Source organism: Berghia stephanieae, chromosome 3, assembly GCF_034508935.2.
Source record: "Berghia stephanieae isolate SIO BIC M18660-M18661 chromosome 3, UCSD_Bste_1.3, whole genome shotgun sequence".
NCBI classification, from domain to species: Eukaryota; Metazoa; Mollusca; class Gastropoda; order Nudibranchia; family Aeolidiidae; genus Berghia; species Berghia stephanieae.
Window position 1 is genome coordinate 89,096,832 of NC_088362.1, and position 17,093 is coordinate 89,113,924.

Below are 17,093 nucleotides of genomic sequence, written 5' to 3' on the forward strand. Positions count from 1 at the left end.
ATATTTGTGACGAAACCATATTGTTATATTGGACTAGTATTGAGCTTAAAAATTGAATTGTCTTAATTTTACGAACCGCCGCTGCATAATATTTATATTATGTTGGAGATAACTAAATGATGGAAATTGATCATTTCGGTTTCAGTCATTAATTCAATTTATTATGGGGAGTGAAATTCCGGTATTGAGAGTTTTTGCCAAGACGAGTGTCATTTAAATCGATTGATATATGAGGGGTGAGTTTTCTGGCCAAAGTTTTATATAAATGTTTCTTTTTTCATAGGACGGGGGCCCTGATAGCTCAGTTGGTGGAGCACTCGCTTCACAAGCAAAGGGACCGAGATCAATCCCGGGTGCAGTCGAGATTCTTTTCCTGACCTCCCTGTCCACCCAGCAGTGATTGGGTAGCTGGGTCTGTTTGATCTAGCGAAAGTACTTTGCGATATCCAAAGGGTAGCAAGCAATTGCTATTGTTCCGGTATAAACTCCGGCTCCATGGGCCAGGTGGCTCTGAAGGACTACACTTTTCATAGTACGGCAATGAACTGGTTAATTTTACATGTGGGCTTCTACCTCAAACCAACATATTGGGCCACAAGGACACCAATATTTCGTTCATTTTAAGTTAATGTTAAGGAGAGAATCTACATATAATATTTTAACACTATCCTAAGCACTTGCACATTCATTATGTAAAATGGATTAGAATAAAACACAATTAACACAGAGTTTACATCTCAATCCTAACACAAATGCGTTATTACAAAAAATACGATTTTAAAAAACCAGAGCATTTATATAGAACACTATTCACTAAAAGTAATCAAAGCGCTTTACAGAGGGTCCCTGACCAAAAGCAACACGTACCATGTAGAACGAGGCACAACGCCTGTTAGGCGATATTACAATATTTCCGACAGAGAGACAACGCTGTTAATGGCTAGGTATTCATTTTACAACTGAGTACGGTGAGAGAATGTGAGTAAAGAGCCTTTTCAAAGGAATCAACTATGCGCCGAGCGAGGTTCGAACCCATCCTTCCAATCTGAAAGCGAGTGTCATACCACAAGATCACATAGCCGTACCCACATACCCTGTGATATGTACTAAGGCATTTAACGCTATATAAATTGGTATGTTCTCCGACTTAAACGTATTTTATGAAAGAGTACTCGCTTTTAAGCAATTATGGATATTGTAAAGAGAAGTAGCGCAAAAGAGGCGATTAACAATTGATTTGTACGTTATCAAATGGAAATCAGATGGAAATTGTGTTCCGTATGACCTGCTGGGAAAATAAATAAAGCTTCTTAAGCGCACTGACCATGATTAATTTGTGGGATCTCTCTTTATAAATGGTCTTATTTTTATTTATTTATTTATTTATTTATTTATTTATTTATTTATTTATTTATTTATTTATTTATTTATTTATTTACATATGTATTTTGCTTACCTCAAAACCTTGTTAATTTAAATGAATTTTAACCTTAATGTGGCTAATGTCCTCATTATTTAATCAATGGCCATGATAAAAAGGCATGGAGAAAGAAAACAACCCTGGCGAAGTCCAGTATTAAGTTTATGACTGCTGTCCATCTTGTAATTTATTGTTAGTAATGAATTTGCAGGTGGTGCACTAGGAGGACTATCTGAATTTAAAAGTGCTATCTATTTAACTGTCCTTGTGGTGTGGATAGGGTTTTTCATTCTTTATCTTTAATTGATGTATCAATTTGTATTTATCGGAAATTTATCTTATGATGTCATAACGATAACAGTTTAGTTGAGACGGTATCCAGTTCCTGACACCTACTGACCCGGTCACGGTGAGCGGTCAATCACCGAGAGGAATTTACCTAACGGGGATTGCCTTTTCACTCAATTCAACAATGTTTTGTTTTATTGTCTGTAAGACACCATATTGAATGAGTTGAAATATCACTACTTGGTATAAAAGTTTATATTTTCTACTTTTACTGTGTGTTTTTTTTCTCCTAGTATTACTAGATTTCTCAATATAAGTTATCAATGAATGGTAACAAATTACAAAAAAAAATATAGTGGGTGCAACATTTCAAAAATTAGAAGAAAAATAACCGTTGCTATGGATTTGTCTGAGTTTTATGTATTATAAAGACAAGATGTAAATACTTTTCCTCACAAAAAACGTATTTGTCCTCAACAAAAATATATCCGCTACGAGCATTCAAACTCGTCAGTGTCGTTTGGGGCTGGTCTTTAACTGCATTGCGTTGATGACAAATCGCATTTTATTCATATCGTTGATAATGCCGGGTGCTCTTTTTTTCCAATTGTGCTGTTGTTTGGTGACAGCTCTCTGTGCCTTGTTCTCCAAGAAGTCTAAGTCCAAACTTATATTGAGTGATGTGTGGTATGCAGTGGTACTCAAAGAGGTGTGTTTTGGGATTATTTTGTTTGAAAAATATTTTCTGTATGTATCCGTGTAATGTTTTATGCACTTTGAATATATTGGATTGTGTCTGCTTTGATCGATTTTGTGTGTGAAATAAAGTTGTGCACATGACTATAGGCCTTGTTTATATTGTCGAAAATTAATCCAATACTGCATGCGTCGTCAATGATGAGTGGGTCGTGGGTTCAGTTCTTTGTTTGTTGGATAATTGTAAGTGTGAGTTGCGCGTAGACTTTTTCTTGTAAATATTTGTGGCAGTGGTTGCCAAATAATGACCTGCTGTGGTAAGCCTGTGGTGTAATGCGGCATTCTGTCCAATTCAGAGGCAATAGGACCATCCCTGAGGGCGAGTGCATGAGATTTGAAAGTCTCTCCTGCGTTTTGGAGTTTGTTGTTATATTCTACTCTGTCGATATCAAACATGCAAGTGCAACCCGTTTCAAGGTTGATTTATTTATTATTAGCGTCTTGGCAATGAGCAAATACAAAGAAGCTTAATGAGTCGTGTGTTCAATGTGCTTTATAATGTGTACTTTTTACACATAAATTATGAGTGTGTTCCTTGCTTGTCCAATGCCGTGTCAGTCCCATAGACTAAAAGAATGTCATAAGAATAATTTGAACATTTAAATGGTTTCTTGCGGGCACGTTTCTATTTCTGTGTTAAACAAATCATACCACATGTCCTACATAATGAATTCACTGCTTGGTTATGACTTGCAATTGTGTGGTCCATGCTGTAAGAGAAAATTCAAAATTGACTGAGCGATGTAATCGATGCTATAGTGAATTAATGAATAAAATGAGTTTTAAAACACTCTGTATTACTTCTCATATCCATGCATACATAACATCGTATATAAAATTTGGAACAAGAAAAACCAAATACTTCACCCAATTTGGTGAAAGAAAGGGGGAGCAGGAAAATTTTAACATATTTTTAAATTGAACTTGGATCATTTACACGTAAGTCTAATGCTCAAGTGGCCCAACACACAATGTCATTTAAAATTAAACATTAGCAAGATAATTCAAATTATGCAATTTAAAAATCAAATTAACTCATCATTGAAAAAATAGAAGAAAAAATATAATTAACAATAACACCGCAGCTAATTATTACGTTTCAAGAACAAGGCTAAAGAAGTAATATCATTATTACCTGACCTACCGCGGAAAAATAATCATTACAAAATAATGAAAACTGAAGACTAAATGAAACTTACCTAATTTCGTAGTAAAACTTGTGCCTTGTGAATTACACCCAAAAAAAATGAAATTGAGAGGAACGTTTTTTTATAATCAAGAGGTAATTACAAGTAATTTTATTTAAATGTTATAGAAAAATATGTGAATTTGAATCACGGCTTGTGAAATAAGTACTGGAGGAATTGAAATAAAAGTTGGACCGATGGAAAGAGGAGGTCTGCGAGAATTCTTTGCATTTTGGGTGGAATTGCATCGTCACGAAGATCGTGAGGTTAATTGTAACGGAAATCATCCATTGGTATCACCCAATGCACGTCAAATCTACGTTCTGGGAATTGATCGGCTGACCGCTGTTGACCCCGGTTACCTGTCGGGTGAGGTTACGTCGGCACTTGGAACAGCGGGAAACTAAACGGTCAGATTTATAGTGCAGTTTAGACGCCGTTATAAAGTGCTTTCAAATTTCTTTAACCAGCAAAACCTCTTCTGCCTCACATGTTAGTTTGTCTCAGTAGGATCTTAATCTCAGTCTATCTTTAATGAATTTTTACATCTCCTTTGGCCTTGTGGTATTTTAATTGCGTATTGAATTAATTGTTTACATTTTCTCTTGATATTTCAGAAGCATTAAAGAGAGACAATCACAGTAGCCTCAGCTCACAGCCTCCGTGTCTTTAACATGGCACAGACCATTCCATCTTTCGTTGTCCTTGTCATTTCGGGTAAGTTAATTATGATTAATTTTGTCGCCAATGTATTCTTTTCACATCTTCCAATGCTCGTTGGAGTTTGCTTAGTGGTACATCAATTTGACTCCAATTATAACTGCTGCTGTTGCCGATGCTATTGTTTTTGTTTTCCGTCTTCTATGTAAAATATCTCCTCGCTTCTTCTTCTTCTTCTTCTTCTTCTTCTTCTTCTTCTTCTTCGTATTTTTATTATTATTATTATTATTATTATTATTATTATTATTATTATTATTATTATTATTATTATTATTATTATTATTATTATTAATAATAATAATAATAATAATACCATCCTCATCTTTTTAAAAATGTTTGGGCATTAATTACCTATTTGTTATCCTGTTATCTATATCTCTGTGGTATTTTCTGAACATCATGAACATCAAGGGAAGAACATTGGCGAAGTCGCCGAGTGGTTAAGGTACCCGGAAGGTTCGAGCCCCGTTCAGGCAATTTCGCTTTTTTCTTTGGGCAAAATTATTAACCCCCAATTTGCTCACTTGGACAACAAGGGTGATCCCTGTTGACATCCGACATCTTGTTTGATGAATTATCTATATTCCTTCGTGGAATATCCTAGGCCCGGTTATCTTATGATGTGACGGAAGGGCATAATTTATTTTTTAAGAAAACACATATTAAGTGTGGAATATTCGTCTCAATATTCCCCCTGTTTTCTGTAGCATAGAGCATACTACATTAATTGCTGATTGCCATCTGGATAATTTTCTATACAACGGACAAGCATTACACTAAACTACTCTCAAAAGATACCATTCTAATAGATTCACTCTATAAATAGATTTAGACTCCGTGATTCAAATAAATCATTATTCTTTCCCACTGAACAATGCTATTTATTGCTTTATCAGTAGATATGATGCAGAAAAGCGCGATCATTATAGGAAAGAATCAAATTATTGCATTGTAAATTTATACAATGGGTGCACAAAAAATAATTGTTTTAAAGAATGACTTAGATATGCGAAAAGTCTCTTGTTAAGTATCTATCTCCTTGCTTTCTAAATCTATGCACACAAAAAGAGTCCAAAACGTGAATGAATTTTATACATAAAGTCAAAAGCCCTCATACTGTAACGCTGAATGAGTGACAATAACTCTTGGTTATCACGGGTCTATTTTTATTGTTTGGCGGGAAGAGTTGAAGATATATATATAATATATATATATATATATATATATATATATATAATATATATATATATATATATATATATATATATGCGTGTTTGTTTGTGCGTGTGTGTTTGTGTGTGCGTGTGTGTTTGTGTGTGTGTTTGTGTGCTTATGTATGTATGGATAGAACTTGAGCTGATATACAGCACAACATTCACTGAATGTTGCTCGAAACCAAGGTCCCAAGCCAATAGCAATACTGGATATACAGTTGTGGCCAAAAGTTTAGGCCAAAATCTTATATTTCGTAGCATTTTGCCATAATTTGTACCGTGCTTAATGGTGCAGCATCAGAGGTGAACACATTTTGTTTGGCAGGTTTTTTAACCACTTCAGTTGATCGAAACAAATCTTTTATTCTATTTCAAGTTATGGTGATGTATTAAACTCCTACAAGCTGGACGTTACATATATCTTAAAAAATGAGTTGAAAGCATCAATTTCTGATGTAGTCAGAGCTCAGAAAGTGACATTATTCAAAGAAGGATACACAGAACATGCAATAGCAATTAAGATTGGATGCAGGAAGAATGCAGTACATAAATCTATTCAAAAATATAAAGCTGGAGGCATTTTTTCACACAGAGAGAAAAGTGGCCGTCCAAGAAAAACGTCACAACGCGCCGATAGAGTGAGTACGTCCATCATATCCCAAACACCGACTGGCTCTTATTTAAAAATTCGATCAGTGCTGTTGTCATATAGAGTGAGTGTTAGTCGTCAAACAGCTTCTTGTCGATTGACAGATGATTTAAAGCTTCCCTCTAAGTAACCTGCTCGCAAGCCCAGGCTGATGACAAAAGTTAAAAACAAACGCGAAGACTGGACCGAAGAACAATGTGGAAAGTTGATGTTTTCTTATGAATACAAAATACAGCAGTTCGTTAATCGGCATTGTTATGTTAGAAGACCAGCTGGGAAGCGACACGTTGAGAAATACATTTTACAATGAAACACGCCCCCCCCCCCCCCCCCATTCCCCTAGGACAAATGATTTGGGGCCCTTTCTCAAAGACGGGTACAGTTGGTCTTTATTTTCTGGAGCCAGGGACCACAATTAATGACCAAAATTACTGGACATGCTCGAACCGAACTTGCTACCTTATTTACAGTCGCATCAGCATACAATATTTATGCACGTTGTGCATGCCCCGTGTCACAAAGCAAAGATTGTAAAGCAGTCGAATGTCATGGCAGTGGAGTGGCCTGGAATTAGTCCAGATATAAATCCTACAGAAAATGTGTGGCGCTATGTGAAAACATGGTTGCAGAGAAACAACCATCAAGTTTGAAAGCCATGGTTGAAGCCATTAAGCTCGTCTGGACAACAAAGATTTCACCAACCTATTACCAAAAACTAATATTCAGAATGCCCAACGGATACAACCTGTGATTCAGGCCAGATGTGGTAATACCAAGATATTATATCAGGTTGAAAATATTATTGAGTGAATCCATTTTTTCTTGGAAATTTGAGCTTGGACCTAAGCGTTTGTCCACAATTGTATTACGAAACACCAGTTTTTTTCTTTAGAGTTGTTGTACCGGCCAGGCACTCATTTTACACCTGAGTGCGGTGAGAACAATTGAGTGAAATGCCTTTTCCAAGGACTCAAATTTGCAGGGTCAAGAGTTGAACACGAACAAGGAACCTATTGGTCTGAAGGCGAATATCAAACACAAGACCACAAGGCCGCACATAAAACATAAGAGAGAGAGAGGGGGGGGGGGAGAACAAGAAGAAGAAGAAGAAGAAGGAGAGAGAGAGCGAGAGAGAGAGAGAGAGAGAGAGAGAGAGAGAGAGAGAGAGAGAGAGAGTGAGATTATGTGGGAACACTGTAAATGCATTGATATTAACAAGAAGAAGAAGAAGAAGAAGAAGAAGAAGAAGAAGAAGAGAGAGAGAGAGAGAGAGAGAGAGAGAGATATCGAGAGATTATGTGGGAACACTGTAAATGTATTGATATTAACGTGGTATTGAACATCGGTTATTCTGATGTCAGCTAAACGCCACGGTGACAAAGCCCATAATATACTCGCAATATACAATAAAAACTCAATGAAGTAATTTTTAGTCTGAATCCTTAAATATTTTTAACCATCACCTACACAGTCAATATTACATATAAAGCAGCCACATTAATGAGATAATAGTAAACTAAAATATCTATTTAACCCCGCAAGGGTTTGTTTAATCTAGCTGTTTTTCTGTTTAACCCCGCAAGGGTTTGTTTAATCTAGCTGTTTTTCTGTTGTAAAGATAAAAAGAACTCGCCTTGTATTCATCAATTGCAGTCCGCAATTTTTCAATTTATATTGACACAATAATTAAACTTTCTACTTTCCGATTTTCGTTTTTGCACATTAAAAGTATCTCATCATCATTTAAACAGTCATCACCTATTATAAAGGTGTCACCATTTTTATTCTGCAGAAGCTCTGTATGTAGGACATCACTCTCATGTTCTCAAATATGTTCTAAGTAAATGTATAGAGCTTTTGAATATTTTCAATCAAAGGTCATTCGGTGAATACTAATTTCAAAGTTAGTAGTTTTGTTTGAAATTTTATCCGAGATGTACATGAACCTCGTGGAGCTTTGTTAACCTTTTGCAGACGGGGTTCGACTATGTGGTTTAGTGGTATGACAGTCGCCTTTGGATTGGAAAGTCCTAGATTCGAGTTATGTTCTGCAATTTCAGTCATGTCCTTCTGTATCATCATGTGCCAGGTTGTTTTCTGCCTTCCACTCATTCCCATGATTTTAAAGGGCTATTGAAGCAATCTGAAAGTCACTATTTAAACAAATGCTCCATACAATCTGGGTAAATTGTTTGTCTATCTCGAAAAGAAATGTGCATTGTCATAGAAAAGAAACATTTCATTGTCAAATGATGAGAAAAGAACATATTGACGGCTAAAAGATATAATAGAAAAGATGTAGATTTCCAAAGTCGTGTACGTTTTTTTCTGCACGGTGTATGTAGGTTACGTGACTTTATTTCTTTCCTACCCAAACAGACAAATATGTCAAAGTAAATTATATTCTTAAAAACCCCTTGCATCCGTGAGCACAGAGAAAAGAAACATGCAATGTCAGCATAATTTGCTACTCACGTTTTAATTAAACTCACATTATTTTATCTAGATAGCTCAATATTACAATCTTAATGTAGTATGTGCGGCTTTATGGTCTTGCATAACACTTACCTTCTGATCGATAGGTTCCTGGTTCAAGCTCCGCTCTATTCGTCGGACAGCTGGGTTCACGGAAAATAATCTTTATTCACATTCTCTCACCGAACTCAGGTGTAAAATGAGTAACAACCAGTAGCATAGGTGTCTCTGTCTAAAGAAAAACTACAATATCTCCTTATAGGTGTCATGTCTAGGCTACATGTTTAATGTTGCTGTTGGCTTGGGGCCGTTTGTAAAGTGTCTTACGCACATTTGGTTGATATTGCACTATATTAGAGCTTCAGTTTTCAACCTATTACAAAGGCGTTTCGACTCTTCATCGGTGATATCCTTGAACCAATGGTCGTCCCGTTTATTTGCAATCAAAATAATCAAATGGTGATATTCCAGTTTCATAACGCCACGGCACATAGACTGGACAAATATCTGTTTTCTTAAATGATTCAAATGTAAAGTTGAACCAGTGCCCAGCTCTGTAACCTGACATGAATCCCATTGAACATAAAATGTGGGATTTTATGAAAGGAAAGCTAATTTTTAAAAAGCAAAACAAGAACATAAAGACAAGAAAGCTGTATAAAATTCGATGAATTATTCGACAGACTAAATACAATTTGGACTAATATACCACCAGGAACAGTAAATCAGCTAACGTCATCAATGAGGGAAAGAGCTGTAGCATTGATCATTTCTAACAGTGGACACACAAAATACTGAAATGCGTCATGTGTACTGATTTCAATTTTCTGCTCGATTTTGCAAAATCGATTTTAAATTATTGGTTTTAAATACCGGTAACTTTTCAACAGTTTACACAAATTCAATAAATTCTACATGAAAAGAAAACTAGTTTTGTCTAGTTTCCAAATATGTATTTTTTATATTTGTTTCACCCAGCATTGAATTATTAGCGGATTAAAACTGTCTAGTTTCTTTTGTAAAAGACTATATATATATATATATATATATATATATATATATATATATATATATATATATATATATATAAATCCGCAATTTCGCGGGGAAATAACTATTTTCATTCGATATTGTACCCACCATCATTTAATGAGGGCAGATTGGTAAACAACGTTGTCTGTGTAACGTGGTATATCCTCTGTTGGTTTTTCTGTGTGGCCCAACATGAAGTGTAAGCCACTATAAACTCTGACCCATGACACAGCAACATACATTTGTCCGTGTGTGAAAACAGGTTGTGGTAAGAAAATCAACTGCGAAAATAAACCTGAAGTAGCAGACGTGAGCAGAGTTGAAAGACGATCCTGGGATCGAGAACTTACCTTACAGTACAGTACTCTGGTGGTCATGTTTTGATTGTTGATTGGTAAAATTGAAAGTTTGCCCATAATTCAAAACAAAGTAATATACACTGATCTATACTTACATGAAAGAAAATGGGTGTTTTGACCGCTTTAATCCTGGGATCAAATAAAAATCTGAAGCAGACGCGAACAGTATCAAGTATTCCATCATAATAATATGCCTACTTTTGGTTTGTTTGGGCTAGAAGCTAGACAGATATAATTGACAGTTTGCCGATAACGTTTAACTATATATTTCCCAGGGCAATAATTATCACATCGATGGCATAAAAACGACAGTAATATTAGCAGTAGTATTAGTTGATTTTGTGGAACTTATTTAAAATTTCTGTAAATCCGAATACCTTAACGTAATCAAGTGAATAATATAATTATGAATAACACAATTTGCTGAAAAAAGCTAATCGGATAGTTGCTCGCTCAGGAATTTCTGTATTGATGTTTATACTGGACAGATAGAGTTGAGGGTGTGGCCATAAGTTAAACCTGGGTATTATCCACCCGAAACCATCACATTGAAAGCATCAAATGGGCAATAATAATACTTGATGTCATAAATAGATGAAAACTGTTGAAAACTTAGTGTAGATCTGAAATCCTTAAAGTAATTAAGTGAGATCGGTGCGCGAATATTCAGAGAGATCAACTATTTAAAGGAGTCTGAATATTACGTTTTTCTCGCCTCTTACGTCGCTTACAGCGTTTTCTTCGGGCCGAATGGCAAAGTAGTCTCTTTTTTGTTGTGTTTCGGGTTGTTTATTTGCAATTTCGACTTTTAAAATACACAAATTTGTCTATTAGAGAATTTAAGTTAGCCTATCATAAATTTTCGGATTCTTTTAAACAGTGACTTACCCATAAAACCATAGAGCCCCGCATCTTTATAATTCTCTGAATAAAGTACCTTAGTAAGTGGAAAAAAAGGAGTCCTGCGAATTCATAAGGCCCGTGAGGCCGGAGTTTATCCCTGTTTCTATAGCGTGAAACGGACAATTGCAATTGCTTGTTTTACTTTGGATAGGACGCCAATACTCAGTACTTTCTGCCAGATCTAACAGACCCAGCTTGGTAGAGAGGGGTTTCAGAAAAAAAAAATCTTGACTGCACCCGGATTGATCTCGGTCCCTTTGCGTGTGTAGCGAGTGCTCTACAAACTGACCTATTGGGACCCCCATTATAAATAGAGGAACATCTTAACTAATCGACATTTTAAGAAAAATGTCTTGCTGAAACCTCAGTTCGACCTCCAATCGAGGCAGACTGAGGTTTGGGATGAGAGTTTTCTTGTGTTTTTCTTTCATTCTTTCATACACACCATTTCAGATTTTTATCTTAAACTTGTCTCTGTTCCCTAATTTGTCAATTTGGCAGTACTCGATTTAACAAAACATTATTCATCACACAGTACTGAGTTCTCTGTTATGTTATCTTGAAAGTGTCAGTTTTTTAAATATTTGAAAAACTGTACTTATCCATTTAATAGTAGACAATATGGGTCAGAATAACTCAAATATTATAATAAGAACCATCGTAACCTAATTTTTTGTATGATTGTTTAAACAACTCCATTCAAAAGTGAATGATTTCGTTTCGGTGAATCATTATTACAGTCATACGAATATTTACATTAATAAAATAAACTTTAATAATATGAAAGTATATTCCTAACACAATTGACCTGACTTGGGTGGACAGATTTCTTCTAGGACAATATTGATTCTGCGTATGTTCCAGCTATATGTACTAAATTTTGGGCATCGCATAGATATAATCAGAAATATCTGACCAAATATCTGATGATTTTTTTTTCTGATCTCAACAGTGCAATACCAGGGTTTTATAATATAAATAAATTACTCAACAATTCAATGATGGCAACACTCAATGTAAGTAGTCATGCAGAGCCATTTGGCCCACGGAACCTGAGCCTATCCCAGTTTCTATAGCGTGAAACAGAATTGCTTCCTACCCCTTTTGATTGGATTATAGTCTATCGCAAAGTACTCTCCGCCAGATCTAACAGACCCAGCTACCCAATCAATGCTAGAGGGACGGGGGGGGGGTCCAAAAAAATATTGACTGCTCTCGGGATCGATCTTGGTCCCTTTACGTGTGAAGCGAGTGTTATACCAGCTGAGCTACACTCAAAGTATACCATAGGAAATTGGTTACGCCTTACCAAGGTACCCTCTCAACGGCGTATAAAATATATATTTATTCATACAGTAATTTGTCAAAAACGTAGTCATTCTTTATTTGTCTACAACTTGTTATTACCACTTATTCTTGGACAAAAAATATTGAACATCATGCATAATTAATAACCATTAAAATTCCAACTAATTTCGGTGGATTCTTTATGATGGGCTCCCTCCCTGATGCCTGTCAAGAAGTGTGTACACAGGTGTCATAATAGTTGAATCTAGTACTTTAACCAGTTAATTGACGTACTCTGGATAGACACGTATTTAAACATTTAGCCAGAAAACGAGTCCTTCAAATATTAATCGATTTAAATGACACTCTCAAAACTGGCACCTCGCATAGTCTCTCTCTCTCTCTCTCTCTCTCTCTCTCTCTCTCTCTCTCTCTCTCTCTCTTTCTTTCTCTCTCTCTTTCTCTCTCCCTCTTTCCTTTCCTCCCTATATATTTCTACCTTTTCCCCTGCACACAAACACGCATATACACACGAACATACAAACACAGACACGTACTGAAAAAAAAAGGGGGGGGGGGGGTGGAGGAAGTGAAAATGAAAGAAGATAACAATTGTTGTTAGTGAGGAAATAGATATAGAACCTGCAAGACGGAGAAGTTTAAATTGAAGGATTAGTTTAAAATTTACAAGGGGCAGGAAGAGAGGTTAGGTAAGAAAGGCAAATGTTTCAAAGTAAGAAGAGACTCAACACGAAAACGTTATTCAAATTTACCCGTTGGATCCTTATAGTACCCAGCTTGTATACAGGGTTTACTTTTGGTATCACCTTTCATTTATTAAATGTGTTTACTCGACTCTCTCTCTCTCTCTCTCTCTCTCTCTCTCTCTCTCTCTCTCTCTCTCTCTCTCTCTCTCTCTCTTGGCAATTCCTCTTTACATTAAAAAAAATTCTGTCGAAACAAAGCTTACGTAGCAATTAAAAATTATTCACCTAATTTTTAAAAAACATGAGCTTTGATATACTGCAGAATATATCAAATCATTTAAATTACATATTAAAATTATTCTAAATGTACTACAAGGAGTCCCAAACCAACAATCAAACTCAACATGCAGGGAGAGAAATAACGTTTGTAAGAAGCTGTAACAATCAATTTTATTCGACATAGACAATCTTGCGACCAGCTTGACGCCTATGTGAGAAAATGTTAGCCAAGATCCATTTCGAAGGACTCCAACCACAGATCACAATCCGAGTCATATCACTCAACTACTAAGTCGAACATATTTTATTTTACACCTCTCCATAGAGCACGTATGATATCAAGTTTACTATAATAATTTGTGACTTAAAATTATTATCAGGCGTTAACTTCACACAAAAAATTATCTTCTTTTAAATAAAGAAGTACAATAGTCTAGATATGATTTGAACATTTATTCAAAGATGACAAAATCGGAATTGGCTGAGGACCAGAATAAAAGATTTCCTACAATCTTGAATTTTGGAATTCGAACTTAAGATGTTCATTTAATTAATATATATACAAAGTACCTAGTGTCATGATATAATATTGTTTACCTTAACCAAATCCTATTTCAGAATGATGGCATTCTCAAAACAATTAAAGAAATTAGAATTTCATCCCTACCCAAATAAAAAGTTCTCATTTCATTCTATATTATTGCTTATCTACATTCCGTAACTATTTAAAACAGATTTTATTGAATAAATCTGACGTGTATTGCAGTTTTGATAACCCAAACTTTCATAGTTCCATTGTTGTAATGGAAATAATCTCAAATAACGCAAAATATTCTCATTTACAACAATGTTAAAACGAGCCCATAATTGCATCCGGATATCAAACCTGCCTATATGGGGCCGTTTTCATGAACGTGGACTAGCGCGTAGTCTCTGACTATCTCTGACTATCAATGACTTGAAAAAATCGTATTTCATGTTAGCTAAGCAAGTCCGGGACTATAATCACGGCACCTTCGGACTAAGTTTGGCCAATTTTTAGTCATTTGCTGAGGCAATACTTCATGCTTTAGTCTGTTTAGTTACTAGGAGACGTCATAAGTCAACAAGATAGCAGCTATTTTTAGATTGAGTGCGCTTCGATTCGGAAAGAAAATACGTCGGTTACTAATGGCAGAGGCAAAAAGTGTCCTGTTGCCATTGGCACTGGTTTTAAAAACTATAAGATAAGTGAAGATCGTCAAAAGCACACATATTTGTGAGTAAAAACAAAAAAACTGAATCTATCGGCTCGTGAGTTGAGAGTGAACGAAAGACTCCGAAATCATAGAATTTGCGTCAAAGAACAAAAAAATGATTAGAAAGTATAGTGGGGACAAAAGATATTCTGTTGACATTGCAATTGACTGAAATAATATGATTAATCAGAGCACACTTTCTCTTTTCTGTATTATTTTTTTGGGAGGGGGGGGGGGGGGGGCCGGTTGGTTCACATTCTTTGAGTTTCAATCTCGGTGTTCGTCGTCTCAATGAAACTGCCTTTGGCTTAAATATAGAATTGACAGTCGACGATGGACATCATTGCAGTCTATAACAGTCGACAGTAAATATCACGTGTGTTGCTAATTTCCTCTTTGGAAATCTTTTAGGTTGTAAGTATGAAAGTGGGTGATGTTACCCGTAAATAGCCGAATTAGTACCCTTCGCTCGCGTCGCATCTTTATACCCTTATTGTACATAATATAGTCGTGTCAGCAGTACTGACATGGCGAGTCAAGTAACACCAGCTAAGGTTATAACCGCGCGCTCAGTCTTGCAGAAATCGAAAAATATATGATGGAGCAGTACCACCCTCGACTATTTGTTGTCAGAGGACGTTATAAATTTTGGACGGGCCTTCAGAAGAAACCAGGCGAAACTATTCAGGAATTGGCAGCTAGAATTCGCCAGAGCGCTGTCACATGCGATTTCCCATCCATTGAAAACCCCTTGGATGATGCCATGCGTACCTGTTTCATATGTGCAGTTAACAACACAGCTGTTCTTGAAGCACTATTCAAGCACAAGGAGGACGAGCTTTCGTTTTACAAAGCCATCGAGATCGCCACGGAGATAGAAGATGCCTCAAGAGTGGCTAACGAGACTGCATTATCTGTTCAACCTGAGGTCCATAAAATTAAGCCTCAAAGAAAACAGACTCCGATAGTTCAGCAAGGCAGTCAAAACAAACAGCGTATCAAACGTTCGAATGAAAGACAGACAGAGCCGACAACGGATTTTGACAATAAAAATCAAATCTGCTCGAGATGCGATGGGCGCCACAACAGACAAAACTGTAAATTCAAAACAGCCGTTTGTTGCTTCTGTCAGAAAACTGGATACATTGAGAGAGCCTGTAGACGTAAAAAGAGAATGTGGAGTTCGCCTAACATCAACACGATTCGTCGCATGTCACGCGACAATTTCGTTTCAGTGGCACCGCTTAAGTTAGCTACGACTGTATCCAACCATGAAATTGTTTTCGAAATAGATACACGGACAGGTGACAATTTCATTTCAACAAGGACATGGGAGAGGATTGGCAAACCGCAACTCTCTAATGCCAACATTATGTATCAATGTGCATCTAACCAGGAACTCCCCGTCATGGGAATTGTTTTCTTGCCTGTGTCTGTGAACGATACGTGCCGCGAAATAAACTATGTCATCACCACTATGCCATACAAATGCTCAATGTTTCGGTAGTTCAACTGTTTTAAACGAAAAAAGTAAAATATGTTCGTTGCAAGCCCGCAACAGAAATGTCACATCTTCAAAAGGCATGTAAACAAGTGTGTGAAGAATTTCCTGATGTCTTCAAACCAGACTCACCAGGAGTCGAGTACACATCAATCCCACAGTGAATTTTATGGGTAAGAACTGGTTAGTAATGGGCGATGCCTACTCAAATTACCCATGCATTCATGCAACCAGTTCAACGTCAACGAAACCAACTAGCCTTCTGGAAGAGGACTTTGCATACTTCGTCTATCCTCACGCAATCGCGTCGGACAACGCAGCATGCTTCACTTCTGACGAATTTCAGACATGGTGTAGGGAGAGGGGAATCAAACATCTCACTGGAGCTCCCTATCATCCCGCTACAGACGGTGCCGCAGAACGACTTGTGAGAAGTTTTAAAAAGGCTTTGAGAAAATCGTCTTTTCCTCCAAGACAAGCCTTGCAACAATTTCTTATGCAATATCGTCGCACACCTTTAGCTTCTGGTTCGTCACCGAGTGAATTGCTTCATGGACGTCAAATTCGTACATTGATCGACAAACTTCGGCCATTATCCACCTCAAATTCCAAACCACGTATAGCAAAACGCGTTGTGAAGTTAGGACACACATTTATTCGTTATTCGTTTTGGTAATCGAAACGACGGAGAGGCGAAATGGATTCCCGCTACTGTCACCAAAGTGTTGGGACCACGTCATGTCATGGTAACAGAGAGACGGAACAACGTGGAAGCGTCATATTGAACAAATAAAACCGCGATACAATCTTCATCGCCAAAATGTATCTGCTTCAGCAAATGATACCATACAGGTTGATTTCGTTACTAACCCTATCGGTGATTATTGTGAGCGTTCATCATCGAATGCAGCTACCCCCGGAGCAGAATCGAATCGTGAATCGAATCGTGTCCAACTGTGAAGATCGTGTCCTAACAGAAAATTCTACCATCGATTTTAGCCTTCGAACCTTCGAAATACTTCTCAGGCTCAACAGGGAGGTGTTATGGACGTATACACCGAGTTACGCCAGGAAAGAG

General features: G+C 36.7%; 1 protein-coding gene across 4 annotated transcripts in view; it reads left to right on the forward strand.

Annotated features, from left to right (window-relative positions):
• The window catches only part of LOC144968774 (uncharacterized), a 137,462-nt gene that overhangs the window by 664 nt on the left and 119,705 nt on the right, over positions 1 to 17,093 (forward strand). For all 4 annotated transcript variants that reach the window (XM_078907433.1, XM_078907431.1, XM_078907432.1 and 1 more), the window contains exon 2: positions 4,269 to 4,368. In XM_078907433.1, the coding sequence (XP_078763559.1) occupies positions 4,326 to 4,368 (43 nt within the window). In that variant the 5' untranslated portion in view covers positions 4,269 to 4,325. The remainder of the gene's footprint in view (positions 1 to 4,268; positions 4,369 to 17,093) is intronic.